Raw genomic sequence first — 19,305 nt, 5'->3', positions numbered from 1 at the left:
AGAGAGAATATCCTTTTAGTCACAGCACAAACCAGAACAAACATTATTTCTCCTTAAACGAAATATATGTAACTACTTCTATGCATTGTTTTGAACATGGTAGGCACTATAAGACCACATGCCTCAGATCTAACAACCAAAAGTCTCATGGATATTTCAAAGTACCAGCAAACTCTCTAGAACTGTCCTCATTTATAACTTTCTTTACCAAAGGATACCCCAAAGTTTAAAAGCATATAGTGTGAGCCACAGGCACTTAAGGCAGGGTTGCTAAAGTCTTTCCCTCTGCTTCCAACGCCCTTTGGTCCCAGTGCACCCTACTCTGCCATGAAGGAGCAGGAACTCTTGGGTCAGTCAAGGAAACAGAGAAGCTATTAGAGGAAGAGGTAAAGCCTTCATTCATTCTCTCCTGCAACAATTATTAAGTGCCTCTCACATGCCAGGGGCTGTGTGAGGGCTGAGAATAAAACAAAGGTCATCCCTGTTTCTGCAAATCTTACTGTCTAATGGGTGAGAGTTTCAAGTAACAAAACACATAGATACCAATCATGACACATGCTATGTTAGAAACAAATAGGAGCCTATGCATCAGGATACAAGAAGAGGTATCTACTTCGTGGAAAGGAGTCAGGAAAGGTCATTCTGAGAAGGTATATCTAAGCTGAATCCTAAACAATAAGAAAAAGCCATGGAAGAGTACACGGGGAGCATTTATAGCAAGGGGGCATTGTGTGTAAAAGTCCTGGTATGGAAAAGGCTTTCAAGAGTTACAGAAGCACAGGAAAACCTGGAGTGGCTAGAACACGGCATCCTGAGGAGAGAAACTCAATGTGAGTCTGCAACATTAAGCAGGAACCAGGCTTATTAAGTTTGATTGATCATAGGAAGGGATTTGGGTTTATTCTAAGTAAAATGGGAAGCCTTTGCTGAGTGTTAGAAAGGGGAATAACACTTTCCAATTGATTTTTCTACTGTATATAGAAAGTTGAGACTGGAAGCTGGAAGAGCAGTTTGAAGGTGTTTCGTGGTTTAGGTGGGAAGTGAGTGTGGCCACTCAGCTGTCGGCAGTGGGGCTAGACAGTGAACAGAATTGCTACATATTTTGAAGGTAGAATGGACAAGAGTAGCTATCGAATGAATGTGGGGGTGGCGAAATAGAAAGAGATGCAAGCCCAATGCTGGTTTCTGTCTTCAGCAGTTTGGAGGATGGTGGTCCCATTTCCTGAGATGGCAAAGCCCCTGCAGGTTTGGAAGTGAGAGTATAATATGTTTAGCTCTGCACATGTTGACTCAGAGATGTGTGTGACAGGCCTACAGATGTGTCTACAGTAACAAGGTCAGGTAGGCTGTTGGATATGCAAGTCTGGAACTCAAAGGAGATCTGAGCTGGACACGCACCACATGGAGGGAACGGAAACCATGGAGATGCATGACTGAATTTGAATTACTGGGGAAAGAGCATTGACAAAGTGGAGGGCCCAGGGCAAGTGTGGAGGAACACCATTGTTTAGGGGGCAGGCAGAGGATCCAAGCAGAGGCTGAGGTAGGAAGAAAACAAGGGGAATGTGGTAGGTATCAAAGGAGCTACAGAAGCAGAGTTTCAAGGATGGAGAAAGCTAACGTGCCTAGTACTGCTGAGAGGTGAGTAAGATGGGGATAAAAACAGAAGCCTCGAATTTGGCAATGTGGAGACAGTTGGTGACTAGAATATAAGGAATGAATTAGCAAAATAAGAATAGATACTATGTACAGATCTGGGGTAATGCTCTTGGCTCTGTTTCATCCTGGAGGCGTACTATTTCTTTCCCAGGGGACTCGAATGGCAGTATCTGCTCTGAAGAAAACACCTAATTAGCCAACCTCACCCCCAGTCTTGAACGTCCTTGTGAGAATCAGGGCAGGGCTCAGAAATGAAGCTATGACTCGAGGTTCAAGGTGGTAGGAAGAAGGGTTGCTTTCCCCTTGTATTTTCTTTCAACTTCTCATAGATTGGTTAGTTCCAAGTCTGGATGCCAGAGAATGAGACTCAGAAAAGTGATGGAGCATTAGGCTGCCATTCTGCTTTCAGTAAGGCCTTAAGCCAAAGATGGTTCAATCTAGTTTATAAGAATAGAAGGGATTGGGAAATTGGGAGAGGGAGTGGAGAAGAAACCCTGGTGTTGGCAGACTCTCCCTGTTGAGGCATTAGACAGCTAGTGCAGGCCTGGGGAAGGCCTGGGAGTTTGGTTTCTGGTTAAATGGTCAAGTCCCAATTAGTCAATAGGATGCACCCTTCACCCTTTCCCTCATGAGTAGACCCAGGCAGTTCTGTTGGTTTGTGTGCTTAACTCCCATGCTGACACTAACAACAAAGCAAATCAAGTAATCCTAGGCACATGAAAACCCAACCTTGAAAGTTTAATAATATGCAAACTAAATAAACAGTATGCACCAGAATATAAAAACTCGTGCTTAATTATTATATTGTCTAGCATGGAAGACCGGCAATCTGAACACCTTGAACAGTGATATAAAGGTAAAGAGCCTTTTCTTTTCTTTTTTTATGAGTTGGAGTCTCAGTCTATCGCCCAGACTGGAGTGCAGTGGCTGCTCCTGGCCACCGCAGCTTGACCTGCTGGGCTCCGGCAATCCTTCCGCCTCAGCCTTCCGAGTAGCCGGAATTACAGGCACACGCTACCACGCCCGGCTGATTTTTGATTTATTGTGGAGATGAGGTCTCGCCAAGTTGCCCAAGCGGGTCTTGAACCCATGGACTCAGGCAATTCACTCACCTCAGCCTCCCAAGGTGCGGGATTACAGGCTGAACCACCGAGCCTGGCTAAGAGCCTTTTCTTAATTGCCAGAAACTCTACAGGTCTCTCCTCCAGGACAACTGCTAGGATCAGAAAGGAGAACACTCCACCAAATTTATCTACAGCTACAATTTAGTATTATTACATAGTAGCCTGTGGAATAAGCCTTAGGGACTAGTACTCCTGTCCCTAATAAAAGGATGAACAAAATTGATTCTTCCATCATTGGTTCACTCTCTTTGCATATGCCTGTCCCTTTAGAATGAGTATTTTAGACACTTTACGTTTTCCTTTCAAATATATTCTGAACACCTCACATTATTCTTCCCAGTCTGACTACATTGCTCACTGAAATAGCTTAAGTAGGGGATAATTGTATAGTGTAGAGATCTGTGCCTTCAAGAACAGTAGAGATGCTTCCATCAGGGAGTCAACATGCGCCTGTACAAAAGACCTTTCCACTGTAAGCCTCCTCCCTCATTAATTGGCTCGAATCTACCCCACACCACTTCCAGTTCCAATGCATTCTTACATGTCAGAATATTTTTTTCACCATGGATTCAAATTACCATCATTTATTTTTCTATTCAATATTTTGTCATCTACATGCATGGAAGTCATTCACTCCATGTGGGTTATAATAGTAATTATTTTAGAAATTGTAACATGTTTATTTAACTTGGTAATCGCTAATATAAGTCATGGTCTCAAGCCCTTCCCCACAGTAATCTAAGGAGGCCTTAGAATGTCTTCATCTCAATCACCCAATTTACACCTATTTTTGTTCAGTAATTTTGTGTTTTTTAATCACTACAAGTTGGGAAAATTGCTTGCCATTGCTTTTAGCATCCAAACCTTCCTTCTGAGATCATATTTCTGCTTTCTGAAGGATGAAGTATATATACCCTTTAGCACTTCTTTCTGAGAGGATCTTTGGGTGAGGAATTCTGCTCTAGTGTATCTGAAAATGCCTTTATTTTACCCCTGATTTAATTATAGAAGAACTTTTAGTAGGTAAACAGGTTGGCAGTTTTGTTTTCCTTTAACACTTTGAAGCTATCATTTAATATCATGGCTTCTTTGTTACTATTGAGAAATCAGCTTTCAGTCTAACCATAGTTTTTTTTTTTTTAGGAAATCCATCTTATTAATATGGTTGTTTTTCAGATTTTCTTTTTTGTCTAAGGTTTCTGCAGTGTCATACAAGTGGCTAGATGAGAGTGGTGTTAGACTACCCTTAATCCAATGTGAATTTAGAATCTCAAGATGAATTATACATAAATTCTGGGAAATATTTGTGCTTATCTCTTCAAATATTGCCTTTACCTCATTCTGTTTGTTACCTCCTCTTTTGCTTTATTTTCGCTTTGGGGAATTTTCATTACTTACTTTTCAGTTACCTAAACATTTAAAAAGATTTTTTGTTGTTGTTGAGAAAGCAGGATTTATTGAGAGGGCAGAAAAGCTCCCATAGTGAAAGGGGACCTGAGGGGGTTGCCCTAAAAATATTTTTAAGAAATATATTTCTCAGGCCATGAGCTGTGGCTCACACCTGTAATCTCAGCCCTCTGGGAGGCCAACGTGCTCCCAGGAGGTGGAGACCAGCCTAGGCAACATAGTAAGACCTTGTTTGTACAAACAAATCAAAAAATTAGCAAGGCATGGTGGCATTTACCTGTAGTTCCAGCTACTCAAGAAGGTTGAGGTAGAAGGATTGCCTGAGCCCAGGAAGTCTGGGCTGCAATGAGCCAAGAACATGCCACATCACTCCAGCCTGGGTGATAGTGTGAGACCTCAACGCAAATATATGCATATTTCAACATTTCAGGTGTCTTGTCTTGAAAGATTTTTTATTCAGCTATTGTCCCAGTATATGGCCAGACATGAAAGTTACCCAGGACTTTGTTTCCTTTGAATGGATAACTTGCTCCTCATATTAAAGACAGTAAGCATGATTCAGAAGGAAGCATAAATGCTATGGTCATGTATCAACAGGAAACAGAAGCCCATTCAGGGAGTCCAAGGAGGAAGCATTTTGAGGCTTAAGCAGCTGTTGAAAAGGGTAGGGCAGTGAAAATCAAGACAACTTCTTCTAGAAAAGGGTGATTCATGGGAACTTGCCAGGAAGTTGCTGCAAATGTCAAGTCTCCATGAACTGCCACCATTGATCTCAGCTGTTTATAGGCTTATAGGATGAAGTGTATGACTCCTAGGTACTTGTCCAGAAGCCCCTGCTAACCTCATGTCTACAATCTTCCTGCACATCTGTTTGAAACTGCCAGTAGAGAATAATGTCTTCTCCTCCACCGCATCTCATGGAAATGCTTCTCACTGGCTGGCTTTTGCCTAGAACCATATGGAGAAAGGGATTCAAGGAACTTTGTTTAGCTCCAGATTTATCCCCTGCAATGCAGAGGGGAAAGAAGAATGTGACTATGAGTCCACATTAACAACAATTTGGTGCAGATCCTTATATATCACTGATAGCACTTTGTGTTGCATAATATTTATTTACTCCTAGTCATGATGCTGAGAATAAAGGATGATAAACATGCTTTGTCTATTTTAAGGACTCCAATGTCCAGAGAGGTTTCTTAACTTTTAAAACCACACAACAGGATAATAGTTGAAATAGGACCAGAATTGAAGTTATCTGGCACTTAATTCTTTTCATGAAATCCCCACTAGACTTATCAATCATTTTTGCAACTTAGACCTAGAGCTAAGAAACTTTGCCCCCTCTCCCATCAACCTGACTTTTGGGAATCAAGCTCCAAGACCTTTGTTCCTAGCAATTTATCACTTTTAACTTTTTAGCCCAAGTTGACATTTGACAAATGTGAAGGGACATTTGTGAACAAAATTTGATTCACCAGATGGTCCATTTTCTGATGACCTATACCTGAAGATGACTGTATTATCTGCATCAGGCTTTAAAAGTCACCACTTCACCAAAAGCCACTACTAACTATTATTCCTATTGGATGTGCAACTCAATCTTCCAGTTGTCAAATATCACTCAACAAATATCTCATAAGCACCTTTTTTTAGCCATGCTTATGATTTCTGTGATCATAATGATATTTTAATACTACTAACACTGACATTAGGTTAGTGAAGTATTATTTTAAAATATGTCAGTAAAAGTATGCATATTAATTAAAATGTTCCCATGTATAAGTCTTAAACTAAACTCCCTGTGCTGATTGGAGACAAAAGACTTTTATTAAATACTATCAGATAGGTTAAGTATTTTAATATTTCTGCCAATCATTGCTGCAAGAGAATATTCATTGTCAAGCATAAAATGGGTAAAAAGGATATCTCATTATATTGTTGTCTGTTAGAGTCATATATATGAAGACAATAGCAAAAACAGCATTTGCAAGCAATGGCCATGCCCTACTGCTCCTGATCGGTGGGCCTGTTGTTTCCTTCCGTTTCAATACCACCATAATTATATAACTGGTTCTTTGAGTGGATAGAGGGAAAATGCACCAACATACTGAGGTTTTGTAATAAGTGGGGATGCTCTCAAATGGCATCTGTGGCCTTTTTAGTTGTCAGCCATGGTTAAAATTTTGCATGTATACATTCTACACTCAGCTTGTGGATATCAATGATCTAAGTAAGAATCAGCAGAATCCTAAATTTGAGCAGACCTTTACTCACACTTCCATAGATGCTGCTGGATCCCTGATCTCTCACATGGCCTAGCATGCATGTGCTTCCTAGTGACAAGAGTTCTTTCTCGCCCCCATTTCCTCACTCCTCCTTAGCTTTGTGCCATCATAAAATTTCAAGAGGAAATCAATGAGTTCAGTGAAACACAAAAGTGATGGAAAGAGGATGAAGCTGGAATAAGTAAGGCTGGTAGTAGTTTGGAAGTGTTGATGAGATTGGGAAGGGAGATGGCAAAGCAAGGACTTTCTATGTATATGCACTTGACTCTGGGATTGGGAGAGGAAGTTAGAGGAATTCAGAAACTCAAGACCGGAAGCATCTGAGCACCATGAATCCATGTGAGGGATGTGTCATATGTGGGCAAGCATAATTACACCATAAAGAGGACGACTAGATAATACCCTGCAGGATTACTCTACTAGTTGGTAATCTAAGGACTTGGAGGTGGGAAGGAGATAGAGGAGTTGGACAAGTTCCAATTTCCAATTAGGCACAAATGGCTGCTCAGTAGATAGAGAAGATGAGGAGAACAGGGACTAGAGATGTGGGGGCTGCATGAGAGCCTGTCAGCAGCCCCCTATTCAAGGCAAAAACGGAACTCCACAGCCTACAGAGTGTTTGCCTCTGGGGTTATTAAGCAACTAGAAGCACAGCATGGACTTTTCTGCACTGACTATTTAATCAGGAAGAGGAGTATCAGCTGTAACCTGGCAGAGTGAGCTCTCCCATCTACCCACCAGGTTGCTCTTGGCCATTTTCATTTCTGTCTTGAGATCACGGGACTTTGACTCTCTCCTGCCCACTTAGATTTATTTTTTCTCTTAGTATTTCACAGAGATTCAGGATCTTCTGTTATGAGTTTCTCCAGCCTGGTTATTCTCCAGCATCAAGTCATTCTTCCCATCAGGGTGTTACGCATGGTTGCCATGGAAGTAGCATTCGTTGATTCACACGGGGGTGGGGAATAGCAAACTCTCAAAGGCCCTGAATAATTTCAGTTACTAGGACTCATAGTAACTTCTAAGAAGACATCTATAGTTTTTTCTTTTATCACTAAAAACCTTTAATCTTGATTAGAAATTAGCGTTTATTTTTTTTTACTTTTTCTTCAGTTTAAAAAGAAGCCTGTTAATGAGCAACAGAGAATCACTGGATAATGGAATTTTAAAACAGGCTGCTCTTAAGTCTCCAATTCAGAGACTGGAAATTCTCTGAATTGGGATTAAAAGGAAAAAAAAGGCATGCTTTCATCATCCTGGTCCCTGCTCTCCAGAGATGAAGACAGCAGGCACAATGAGTGTTTGGATCTACTTATAGAAAGCCTTAAGTGGACTATTAGTCCTTTGGCAGTTCATTAGTAGACTCTCTTCTGTTTTCTAAAGATTTCCTGAGGGACAGGATGGCTTTATAGTCATTATTCAGGTAACTCTTTTGCTTTCTTATCTTCATTTAGCTTCTGATTTCACTGTAGAGTTTTAGGCATCTGACTTCTCCGGGGTTCCCAGGTGAGTGCTAGAAAAGATTCTAACCTGCCTTAGGTTAGGAAGTAAGTAGAATGGGGGACAGAGGTGCTTCAAAACAATAGGACAACCCATAAAGAACACTGCAGTAACTAAACCTGAATAATATACAAGTAAATGTCATAGTGTGGTGAAGGATTCTATCTTCATTTTTGCTAGGGAGCTTGAGTACATACTCAACAATGCTCTGAAAAAGGGTATTTCTCTTGAAATGTCACGGAAGCACCCATTTATTGGCTTAATTAATTTCTCTCTGTCCTGCCTAGAGTTACATGAGACATTATCTCCCAACAATCTTTGCTGGTTGTTGTTGTCAGCCATATTTTCTCTTTTTAATATAGACCTGGTCTAGAGTAGAAAACAGCCAGAGGAGGTATTATAGAATGTAATAGTGCAACAGACGGGGATCAGAATCGGGTGCCTCGATTTGAAATGGTATCTTTTGTGAAGTAATTTCAGAGCTATTTCATATGTCCTGTGGAGGGTGTCACTTTAAAAGTGCATTGAGATGTTACCACAGGGGGAAAACTGGGCAAAGAGTACATAGGACTCCTATTATTTTTTAACATTTGCATGCAAATCTAAAATTATCCCCAAATAGAAAGCGTAATGAAGAATGAGTTCAGGAATAGAGTAAAAAGAAAACTATGAGCATTGTAAATGCTGGAAACATTCATATAAAGATTACGGAGGGAAGAAACTCACTTTCTTTCTGGCTATGGGACTGGGCCTGCCTTGAGTAGCTGATGTATTCAGTCTATGAATAGTAGAGAAAACACAGGTTTATAATTTAGGATTATATTTTGGACCCAGCTCTGTCACTAACCAGTTCTGTGGTCTTGGGCAAGTTGAATAGACTACTTGAACCTCAGCTTTCTCTTCTGCAAAGTGAGCAGTCTGGAGAGACTGAGGCATTTAACTCTCATTCCAGGTCCATCCATATTTATGTCTCCAGGAAGCAACACAAAGGAAGATGAAATAGGGATAACTATTTGACAGCAACTAACACTGACTGAGATCACTAACAACATAGAATAGAAACAATCTTGCGAATACAACATTCATTAAAATATAGAATCAAAACAGGTATTTGTATTGGAAATATATCTTTACTCTCTTCTCCTTTTGCCTGGAAAAAATAACTTAATTTTTTTTTAAGTATTTTGTCTTTCCAGACCTCCTCCAGAAAGAAATGCGAGTCTGAAATTCCAGGAACGCTTCTGATTTTCTTTAAGATAGTCATGTAAGTGATTTCAATCCCAACCCATCCATGTGATGGCATCTCTCCCTAAATCCCTCCATCTTTTACTCTTCTATCTAATTATTAGCACTTGAAGGTAAGGACTATTCCAAGTTCAAAACCTTCAATCAATCTCCTTTGTTTGCAGAGTAAAAACCAAATCCTTAGCATTCGTGCAGTTCAATATTTGACATGTCTCTCCACACTTATCTTCTGTTTTTTCTCTCTGCTACCTCTGCTTTTGCCAAACTGACTGTAATAGGTTAAATAGTATCCTTCTCAAAATTCACGTCCTTCCTGTAATCTCAGAATGTTACCCTATATGGAAATAGATACAGATGTAATTAATTAAGATAAGGTCATAGTAGAGTATGGAGCCCTAAACCAATCTTACTGATGTCCTTATAAAAAAGAGAAAAGACACAAAGGCACACACGCACACACACACAGGGAAGATAATGTAAATGCAGACATTCAAACAGGGAGAATTCCAAGTGATGACAAGGCAGAGATTGGAGTGATGTGTCTACAAGCCACGGATTGCTGGCAACACCAGAAGCTAAGAAAAAAGCATGGAACAGATTCTCCCCTAGAGCCTTCTGAGAGAGTATGCCCCTACCAACACCCTGATTTCAGACTTCTAGTCTCCAAAACTGTGAGAGAATACATTTCTGTTGATTGAAGCCACCCACTTTGGTATTTTGTTATAGCAGCCCTAAGAAAGTAATATACTGATCTAACTCATGGTACCCTGAGGTTGCCTTGGGCTGGGCCACTTCTCTGCCTTGACTCATTTGTTCTCCAACTTCAACATCACTTGCTGTGTTTTCCGTCCATCCTTTGAAACAGTTCAAATTCTCATCTCATTCATATTCTTTCTCAATTCACACAATGGGAAGGGATCTTTCTCTCCGAAAGTATACTCATGCCATTCATTGGACCTTATCCTGTCCTTCTTGGTGACACCTGATGGCTTGTTGCTTGATGTTTTACTATTTTTATTATGGGAATCTTGTCTTTTATCTCCTGCTAGCCCACATAGTGCCAAGTCTGGGCCTAGCGTGTTATGAGATTTTCATGAACACTGGTTTTTTTGGTTGATTTGTTGGTAGTGGAAATGCAACACCATTCTTGAAAACAAGAACCCCGTACATGTAGCTACATAAGATGCCAGGTTGTCTCCATGGCATTTAAAGAAAGTGCCTTTTTAATACCTCCGTGAAGTACGTTGGGGTGGAATGTTGGAGAGCTGAGAGAGTGAGAGAATGATTCTAGCTGTAAAGAGTAGCGTCCAGTCACAGTCCACCCACCCATCCATCCACCTGCTCTGTGGGAGTTCAGAGGACATGCTGTCGCAGCTTTGGGGACACAGCCTTTACTCTGTTGCTTCTGCTGATCAACTTCCCCTGCTCATGCTGCAGGCCAGAGTCACAAAGACAACGACGAAGGCCAATATTCTTTCTGACACTATGCAGGTGGGGCAATCCTGCTCACCCAGCAGGGAGGAATATGAGGCTGGCATCTGGTGTCATGACTCATATCAAGTGACGTTTGCAAAGGGAGGACTACTGTTCACTAGCAAGAGGCCAAGCAGGGTCTCGTTGTTGGGCCTATGGCAGGCTGACAGCCAACAATTTCCTTTAAGGAAACAGGGACAAAGAGAAGTGGAAGAAAAGAGGGATAATAGAAACTCCTGGAAAAACCTAAATTAGGAGACGATATTATCAATATTTCAGAATATGTTCTTACCCTTATCAACATCCTACTTATTAATATCCTTCAAGATGTTCTCGCCTTCTCTGAGCAGCCATTTTTAGCTTTCCTTTTACTACTATTAACACACTGTCATCTGTATCATATAATCACTATCAAATTATATATCATTTACATATCAAATTATATGGTTTATAAATGTAGTATGCATATGTAGTGCCTTGCTTTCTATTGATAGGTACTACAAAACTTTTTAAGAAGAAAATACTTAGAATATGGATCATTATTACATTAACTTAAACATTACTTTTATGCAACAGAACAAAAAGAATTCCATACTGTATGTAGTGTTAGACAACCTTTTCAAAATGGTGGAGCAAAATGCAGTGACCTAGGTTTGCATTAGATGGTATTATCATACAACATGGTTGGCTGAAAAAGAATCCCCGAAGATGTCTACATTCTAATCCCCGAAAGTTGTGAATGTGTTACCTTACAAGGCAAAAAAGAACTTTGTAGATTTGGTTAAATTAAGGATTTTGAGATTAGAGTAGTATCCTGGATTTTCTGGATGAGCCCAATGTAATCACAGGGTCCTTATAGGAAGGAGGCCGGAAGGGCAAAGGCAGAGACAAAGGTGGTACAAAGATGGTGAACGCAGAGGTTGGTGTGATGAGCTTTGAAGAAGGAGGAAGGGGACATGAGCCCAGGAAAGCAGGCGGACTGCTGGGGGAAGTGAGGAAACAGATTCCCCCCTAGAGACTGCAGAAGGAATGCAGCTCTGCTGATACCTGGATTTTATCCCATCAAATCCGTTTTGAACTTCTGACCTCCAAACTATAAGATAATCAATTTGCATTCTTTTCAGCTTTGAAGATAATTTGTTATAATGGCAACAAGAAACTGCTACCCAGAGCATAACTAAGGCTCTACCTCTCCCCACCACATCCTCAAAACTGCCTTTGTACAGGTTACCAGTGAGTTCCAGATTGCCAAGTCCAGTGGAATGGTCTTACTTGAATCCTCTTGCAAGCTCATCTTATAAACCTCTCAGCAGCTTTGGACATAAAATACTTCCTCCTTCTTGACACATGTTTACACTTAACTTCCAGGAGACTAAACTGTACTGGATATAAGATATAGTCCTAGTTCATTGGTACTTCCATCTCAGTCTCCTTTGTTGAATCCTCTTCCTCTTCCTCCCAGGCACTGAAGGTGGAGTATTCTAAACTTAGACTCCTCGAATATCTTATTTAACCATACCTACTCTCTAGGTGATCTTAGTCAATTTAACTGTAAAAACAATCTTTGTGATGAAGACAACCAAATTTATGTCTCTAATCCAGAAATCACTAAGCATGTCTAGCCTAGGGCAATATGTCCAACTGACTATTCCACATCTTGCCATCATTGTCTAATAAGCACCTCAAACGAACATGTTCAAATGAACAGTTGATTTCCTCCTAATAATCCTTGTACCTCCCTAGCATCTCTATCCATACTCCCTCCCTGTGGCTTAGGTTTAAATTGGTTTGTATTTGGGGCATATATATCATTAATATTGATACATATATATTAGAGAGGGACAGGGAAGGACTTCCTTCCCCATTATACTTAGAATAAGATCGTAATTCCTAACAAATCTCATGAGGCACAATCTGGACCCTGGCTGAAACCTGTCAACTCTTCTGTTCTCACTCTGAGCTGGCCACACTGGCCTTCTTCCTGTCTCCTAAAGATGCCAGTATTTGGTGTGAGGTCTTTATACAGATCGTTCTGTCTGCCTGAGCCTTTCTTCTACCTGAACATCCCGTGGCCGTTTCTCTCATGATACCCAAATTTCTGTTAAAATATCAGCTCATTATAGAGGCATTCCTTGGCTACCCTAATTGCTCCACGCCTGTTAAACCCACTTCCCTTCCACAACACACATGTGCACGCCCACACACCCCACTGTTTCCTCATCCTGTTCATTTCAGTGTTCGCACTTTCACTACCTGGCATTGTGTGGTTCATTTATTATTTGTTTATTGCTTATCTCCCTCACTAGGATGTATGCATACTCCACAAGGACATATTTTTTGGATAATCTTGTTTCTTGCTGCATCCTGAGCTCTTAGAAGAGACCCTGACACATAGCAGGTACTCAATAAATACCTTTTAGTACTTCCTTATGTTAAAGTCAAATGCCTTGCTTTTTAATTATTGTATACATTAGCTGGATTATATGTACATTTAGATTTGGTATGTGATATCTCTATTTTAAATTTCTTAAGATTAGGAAACATATCTCATATTTCTTTTGCCACCCCCATAAAGACAAAACAGCACTAAGCATATAGCATATAATAGTGATTTTTAAAAATTAATAATTCTTATTTTCTTTTTGATTTGAACTCAGCATTGGACATAATCAGGGGCTTTTTTAAAAAGTGTATGCTCAGTTATGTCAAGCGTTCTTAACTTGCAGTCCAAAACCAGAATATTGGGGAGGCCCATGAGGCTCTTAAAATTGCACACAAAATTTTATGGGTATTTGTGTCTTCCTCAGAAGAGTCCACAGACCTTTTCGGGTTCACCAAGGAATCTGTTCTCTAGAGTTTGAAAACCACTGAGTTATCCAGAGAGATCTAGACTGTGGGTGACTTATGCCCAGGAGTGGGGCTGGGATGAGGGTGAGGAACAAAGAAGGGGTGGGAGGAGTTTGCACTGCTTGGGACTAAGGGCAGCAACCTATCTGACTCCTCAGGACTGGCACACCTCTACTCAGAAGCCCAACAATCTCACATCAAGCTATGGTTTGGGGAGAGAAATCCGAGGTTGGGTCTGAATTCTAGTGATAGACAACATCTTTCATGCTGTGACTGAGGAATATTGGAAGATTTAGAGTGTTGCTCTCTGGGCTTTTTGCCTCCCCAGCACACTCCTTGCAGAGGGCCCAAAGGCCACTCAGGTTGTGAGCCATGCCTTGCACATAGGTCACAGCCAGGTCAGGACACCTAAGGCACAGAAGCCCTCCTGTTCATGTTCTTCCTTTGACAGTGATCCCATCCACTGCATGACACCAACAATGTCGCTGCCTTGTAGTAGCACTGTTATTTTATTATTTCAAATTTGTGTGTGCATACTAGACTCAACCAGATTTAAGATTGCTAGATGTCAAAACCCTCATCAAATATCAATCATGGTGTTACACACATAGTGGTGCTTAACAATTACTTTTCAAGTGAATAAATGACAACATATTAAATAGCTAAGTAGCAGTATTTGGCATTTCCTCCAATTTAAAGAGCCAGTGAAAGCTCTCCCTCTTAGTAGCAGATTGTGTTGAAGCCCCCATTAATATCAATGAAGATTTTTTAGTCCTAAAACTCTGTGATCATGGATTGAGAGTAAGCCAATGGATCCTGGTTGGGAACGCATACGTTTTGCATGATAGTAACTTATACTCATGGAGGCCTTGACCACTTATAAAGTGTTTGCACACATATACTAAGAAATCATGTGCTATTTTCGAATATAGAAGGGATCCTAAGGGGGTTTCCTGATCTATCTACCTCACCTTTGGGGCGACAAACAACTTAGGTTGATTTCCGGAGAAATAAGTCCCCCAGTTCCCCTATGGTTAGGATCTCATAGTTTTCTCAGTTACCGAGAGTCCTCTTACTGCTATCTAAATCCGTCTGCTTTGATTCTATCTTTAGTAGGCATTTTAGATAAAACCTGAAGAGTTAATGTTTTCCTGGCATAACCTGAAGGACTACTTTGCTGTTCTTTCCCTTCTCTTATCAAGACTGGAGAACTGCTTAGGAATACAACACTCAGGTTAATCTACTTTAAGTAAGGCACCATGTCCATGGCGGATGAAAATCTCTCACTGATGTTGCTGTTTGATCTGAATACAGAACAAAGGCGGGAAAATATCCTTCAGAGATGACAGTCAGCTTACAATGGTTCTACTGCAATGGCAAGTTTCCAATGAGCTACAGGGCTGGACTGGGAAGATTCCAAAGACTTGATTAGTCCTGAAGGTTCTAGAACCACACTGTGTCCAAGAGGAGAGTGGTATTTCTTACTTTGATAAATACTACTCATTAAACCTGGGTCAGCATCACAAATGGCAAAACGGAGAATATTCCAAAGCCAAGGCTAAAATAGCAAACATAAAGAGTGTTGTGAAATGAAAGAACCTTTTAGAACAGCATGGCACTGGTGATGGAGGGCAATAGCTCTCATGTCGTGGAAGGGAAAAAAGGAGCTGTCCAGGGAACAGAGCCAGCCCCACTCAGAGGCAGCTGGTACCAAATACCAGCAGACGGCCCATCGTCACTCTGGCTGCCGCAGTGGCTCCCTTGGATTGTCAGGGTGAGCACTGGTCAAACGTGAGAAATGTTAACAAATTGACCCAGTATCAGCCATTTCCACATTAGTTCGTGTGTGTGTGTGTGTGTGTGTGTGTGTTTTAGGTCAGAGTCTCACTCTGTTGTCCAGACTGGAGAGCAGTGATCATGTCACTGCTCCAACTCCTCAGCTCAAGCAATCCTCCTGCATCAGCCTCCTGAGTAGCTGGGACTACAGACAAGTGCCCCCACACCTGGTTAATTTTTAAAAATTTTTTGCAGAGATGATGTCTCACTATGTCGCTCACACAGATCTTGAACGCCTGAGCTCAAGCGAAACTCCGGCCTCAGTTTCCCAAAGAGCTGGGATTACAGGCATGAGCTACCACATGGGGCTGATACTCGTATTTAAGAAGCTGGCCAAGAGCATTCTTTGAGACAAGAGGCCAGAAGGATTTCTTAACAAGGACAGAAAATATGCAGAGTAAGGGGCAGGGATTGGAAAAGAGGGATGAGATTCAGTCATTAGGACACTCAATTTGGAGCAGACACCAGAAGGAAGCAGGAAGTTTGGGGATGTCTGCATTAGGGACACCCAAAGCCAGGTTTGTTGATACCAGCGTTTTTCCTAAAGTTGATTCTGTTGGGGGTTTCTCTAATTAAATTAAGAGAAACACAAGCGTGTCTGTTTGGCCCAGGCAGACTGCCTTCTGTGCTCTCATCACCCTGGACCCACTTCCTTTGGCCTTTGCCCCTTCACTCTAAGGGTTTCAGGTTACTTGATTGAAGGACAAGGGACAGAATCAACGGCAACCCCCAGCTTGTGAAGGCACAAAAATATTTAAGGATCTCTGTTGTACAGTATCTGCCTTGCTAATTAGTTCATGAATGTTATGTATGCTACCCAGTTCTTTGCTTCCCAAATCATCAAATTCCATATGGCTGTTTATTTAGCAAGGTCACAAATATTGGGCATCACCATCATAATTATTTGGAAGAAATCCAACTTTACATCAGTGTGGAAAATGGAACCCCAAAGAGGCAGGGAGCTTGTAGTCATTGTAAGAAAACTACAAGGTCAACTTACAAAGTGTTGATATGTGTGTTTGGTCCCAAACAAAAGACACAACTGCCTTTTTATTATTTTAGTAACATCTAACTCGGTCAATAGCTTCAAATCACTCCATTTTCTCAGAGTTTTGGCTTATTAGCATACAGATGAGGATTTTGGATTTTTTAAAAAGTAAGAATTCTCACTTTTTATACTGATCAAGCAAGGCGACATCCTTTTTGCTGCCTGGTGAATTATGAAATAAAACCAGCTCGGAACACAGTTTCTGAACTTACCGTAGCAAAAGGCAACAAAGAATGAATTAGCCTCATTTCAATCCTAGCTGCTACACAAGTGAGTTTGGTGGCCCTCAGGCAAACCACTTAACCTCACTGAGCACTTTTTTTTTTCATTTATAAAAATCAGGATTATAGTAGTTATCTAAAGGTTGTATGAATTAAATAAGCTCATACCCGAGGAACAAACTTTGTACAGTGTAAATTACCATTTTAAAAATCAGGAATATTCCTTACATAGGTGTCTCAGTTCAATATTAATGGGAAATTGGGAAGGTGAGGAGAATATCCGACAAGAGGATGGTGGTAGATAGGAGGGGAATTCCTGAGAGGTGGGACTTATCTAATGTAGTTTTGGATCCTGAACTCTAAATTAGATCAGAACTGGGGTCTACTAGTTAATCAATAATCAGTATCTCACTGAGGACAAGATTTCAACTAAAATTAGGGGTTTTCCCTGTGGGGGTGGGGCATGTGTTGGGAACAGTGTTAGTGGATCGAGTTGCTTTTCCAAGTTGGTAATCATGTGAGTTATAAGACAATGGAAGAGTTTTGGGGTAGAAGAAAGTGTGCACATGAACTTGAGCAGCCTTCATATACTACTTTATGAAGTATATATGTTTTCTTAACATCATTTGCTTCACAGAATCTGAAACCTCCTTATAAGTTTCTGACTAATGTGGAAATTCATTTGTAAGTATTGAGAAGCTGAGTTAGGACTTTGAATGGTTTCTGACGACTCCGTCTTCACCCACCCACTGAGATCTGTACAACCTCTTACCCGCCCTACTCCTTTGGGTCACTGCTACTGGTGTTCAGATTCCAATGGCCTGAAAGTCTTAGAATAGGTTATGTTTACTATGTAGCCCCTCAAAAACACACGAATGACTACAAAACAAAATGGAAATGTATTCCTGGAAATATGAGAGTGACAATTCCATTTGTGATGCATAGTCCTGACAAAGCGTTAGTTAAGTAGCTACTGCTGAGCTCTGAGATACTTTTTGGATGTTGGAGCAGATTTTTTTTTTTAAGTTTGCTTTATTCCATTCCTAGATCAGAATTTCATGATGTGTTATTTGAGGAAGTTGCTTCTCTTTCAGGCCTGCCCTCTGCTTGTAAGTTTTTTCAATGACTTCCTAAGTAATGTGGCAAAGACTTTTCCTGGACATCTATCTCCTGTGCTCTCAGGGGACACTCTGCAATTACAGTACTGGCCTGTGTTCATTTCGTACTCTCAATGTGCTCTTTAAATAAACAGTGATGGGGTGGAACGGATTGGATGTTGGGGATTGAGGAGTTTAGAATCATAAATATAAGTCATTCTGGAGTTTTTAGTATAGAGGCTATTGGCATTCTGTGTTCACTCTATTTGCCCTCACTCACCATTGCATGATTCAGCCATGCTGGAAAGATATCATCTAGGGCCTTGGGGTAAATGAGATCTCGATTGTAGAGATAGAGCATCCAGAATGCCAAAAATACAAACTGAAAAATAAAACACAAAAATAGCATCGTTAGGTTTGTTTTTAATCAGAGTTTTCTAAGATAACCAAGGAAACATGACTAAATGAAAACAGATACCCATTTTAAAGACATCTTATATATACATTATAGGAATGTAAAATAAAGGGGGAAAATGACTTATTGTAGAATTGCTATATCTGATCTCTCTGAGGATTCTTCAATGTGCCAGTGAGTTAGGGATCAATTATTTGTCCTTTTGGCAGGCAGAGAAAATATGAATAAACAGGATTCACAGACAATTAGTCACTTATTTTACCCCATGAATTCTTTCTCCAAACTTTTATCAGGAAGGCTGAGACTGGGCACATGGAGTGGCTTGGGTCTCACATGTTCCCTGCCCACTGTCTACATAGAGACGGCTAGGGAAAGCTGGAAGGCTGATAGTGAGGAAAGGAAGTGCCAGATTCCCAGGATAATGCACGAGCTAGTTAACTCAGAGTTGGGTCTCTTCATTGCTCAGAACTTTGGGTTGGTCTCTGTCTTCTTGTCAAAGCATCTGTCCTTCATGTTACAAAGTCAATACAGAGATGAGGAGAAAAAAACTATTAATTTTCTAATCTTCTTGTCTTCTACGATTTCATAGGCTCAATGTCTAAGCCTTAAAAAATGAACAGACTTCATTGTTAATTAAAAAAAAAAAAAGCCACGGAACAAAAAACGTAGCCTTTAGAAGATTCTGTGGGGGCGAAAGTAGAGGTATCCTGCAAAGTAAAACTGGAATGCCGGTACTTGCTCTGTTATCTGAAAACTCATTAGTGTTTGGAGAGTTTCATTTTGCATTTTAGTTTGAAGTCTGGGAACTATTGGAAGCAGGACAATGACAGGTGGAAGAAGGTAGTCATTTCTGATTATAAGCCCTGCTGGGCAGCCGGCATGCTTGATCTCAGTTTGTTTCCATCCTAGCTAATGAATGGAAATATAACCAAGTCATAGAAATGTGGACAGCATCGGCATACAAGCTTACTACCATCTCTGGCATATATCTTGTTCTTCCTGATGCTCATTCATTCAACATCATGAGTGAGGCACCTAATGTGTACCCCACACCAGGCTGTCTTTCTCTCCTTGATTATCTTTTCCATGTGCCAACTTTTTTTTTTTTGAATTGGAGTCTCACTCTGTCGCCCAGACTGGAGTGCGGT

The 19,305-nt window shown here is 40.7% G+C and overlaps 1 protein-coding gene across 1 annotated transcript in view; it reads right to left on the bottom strand.

Moving 5' to 3' along the window:
- ADTRP (androgen dependent TFPI regulating protein) overlaps nucleotides 1–19,305 on the bottom strand; it is an 81,496-nt gene that overhangs the window by 32,838 nt on the left and 29,353 nt on the right. The window contains exon 4 of the mRNA XM_008062462.2: nucleotides 18,023–18,124. Coding sequence (XP_008060653.1) covers nucleotides 18,023–18,124 — 102 coding nt within the window. The remainder of the gene's footprint in view (nucleotides 1–18,022; nucleotides 18,125–19,305) is intronic.

This window comes from Carlito syrichta, unplaced genomic scaffold (assembly GCF_000164805.1).
Source record: "Carlito syrichta isolate Samal-C Ts95f unplaced genomic scaffold, Tarsius_syrichta-2.0.1 Scaffold305707, whole genome shotgun sequence".
Taxonomy (NCBI): Eukaryota; Metazoa; Chordata; class Mammalia; order Primates; family Tarsiidae; genus Carlito; species Carlito syrichta.
The sequence above is the reverse complement of the archived record's forward strand: the minus strand, read 5'-3'. Positions and strand labels throughout refer to the sequence as shown.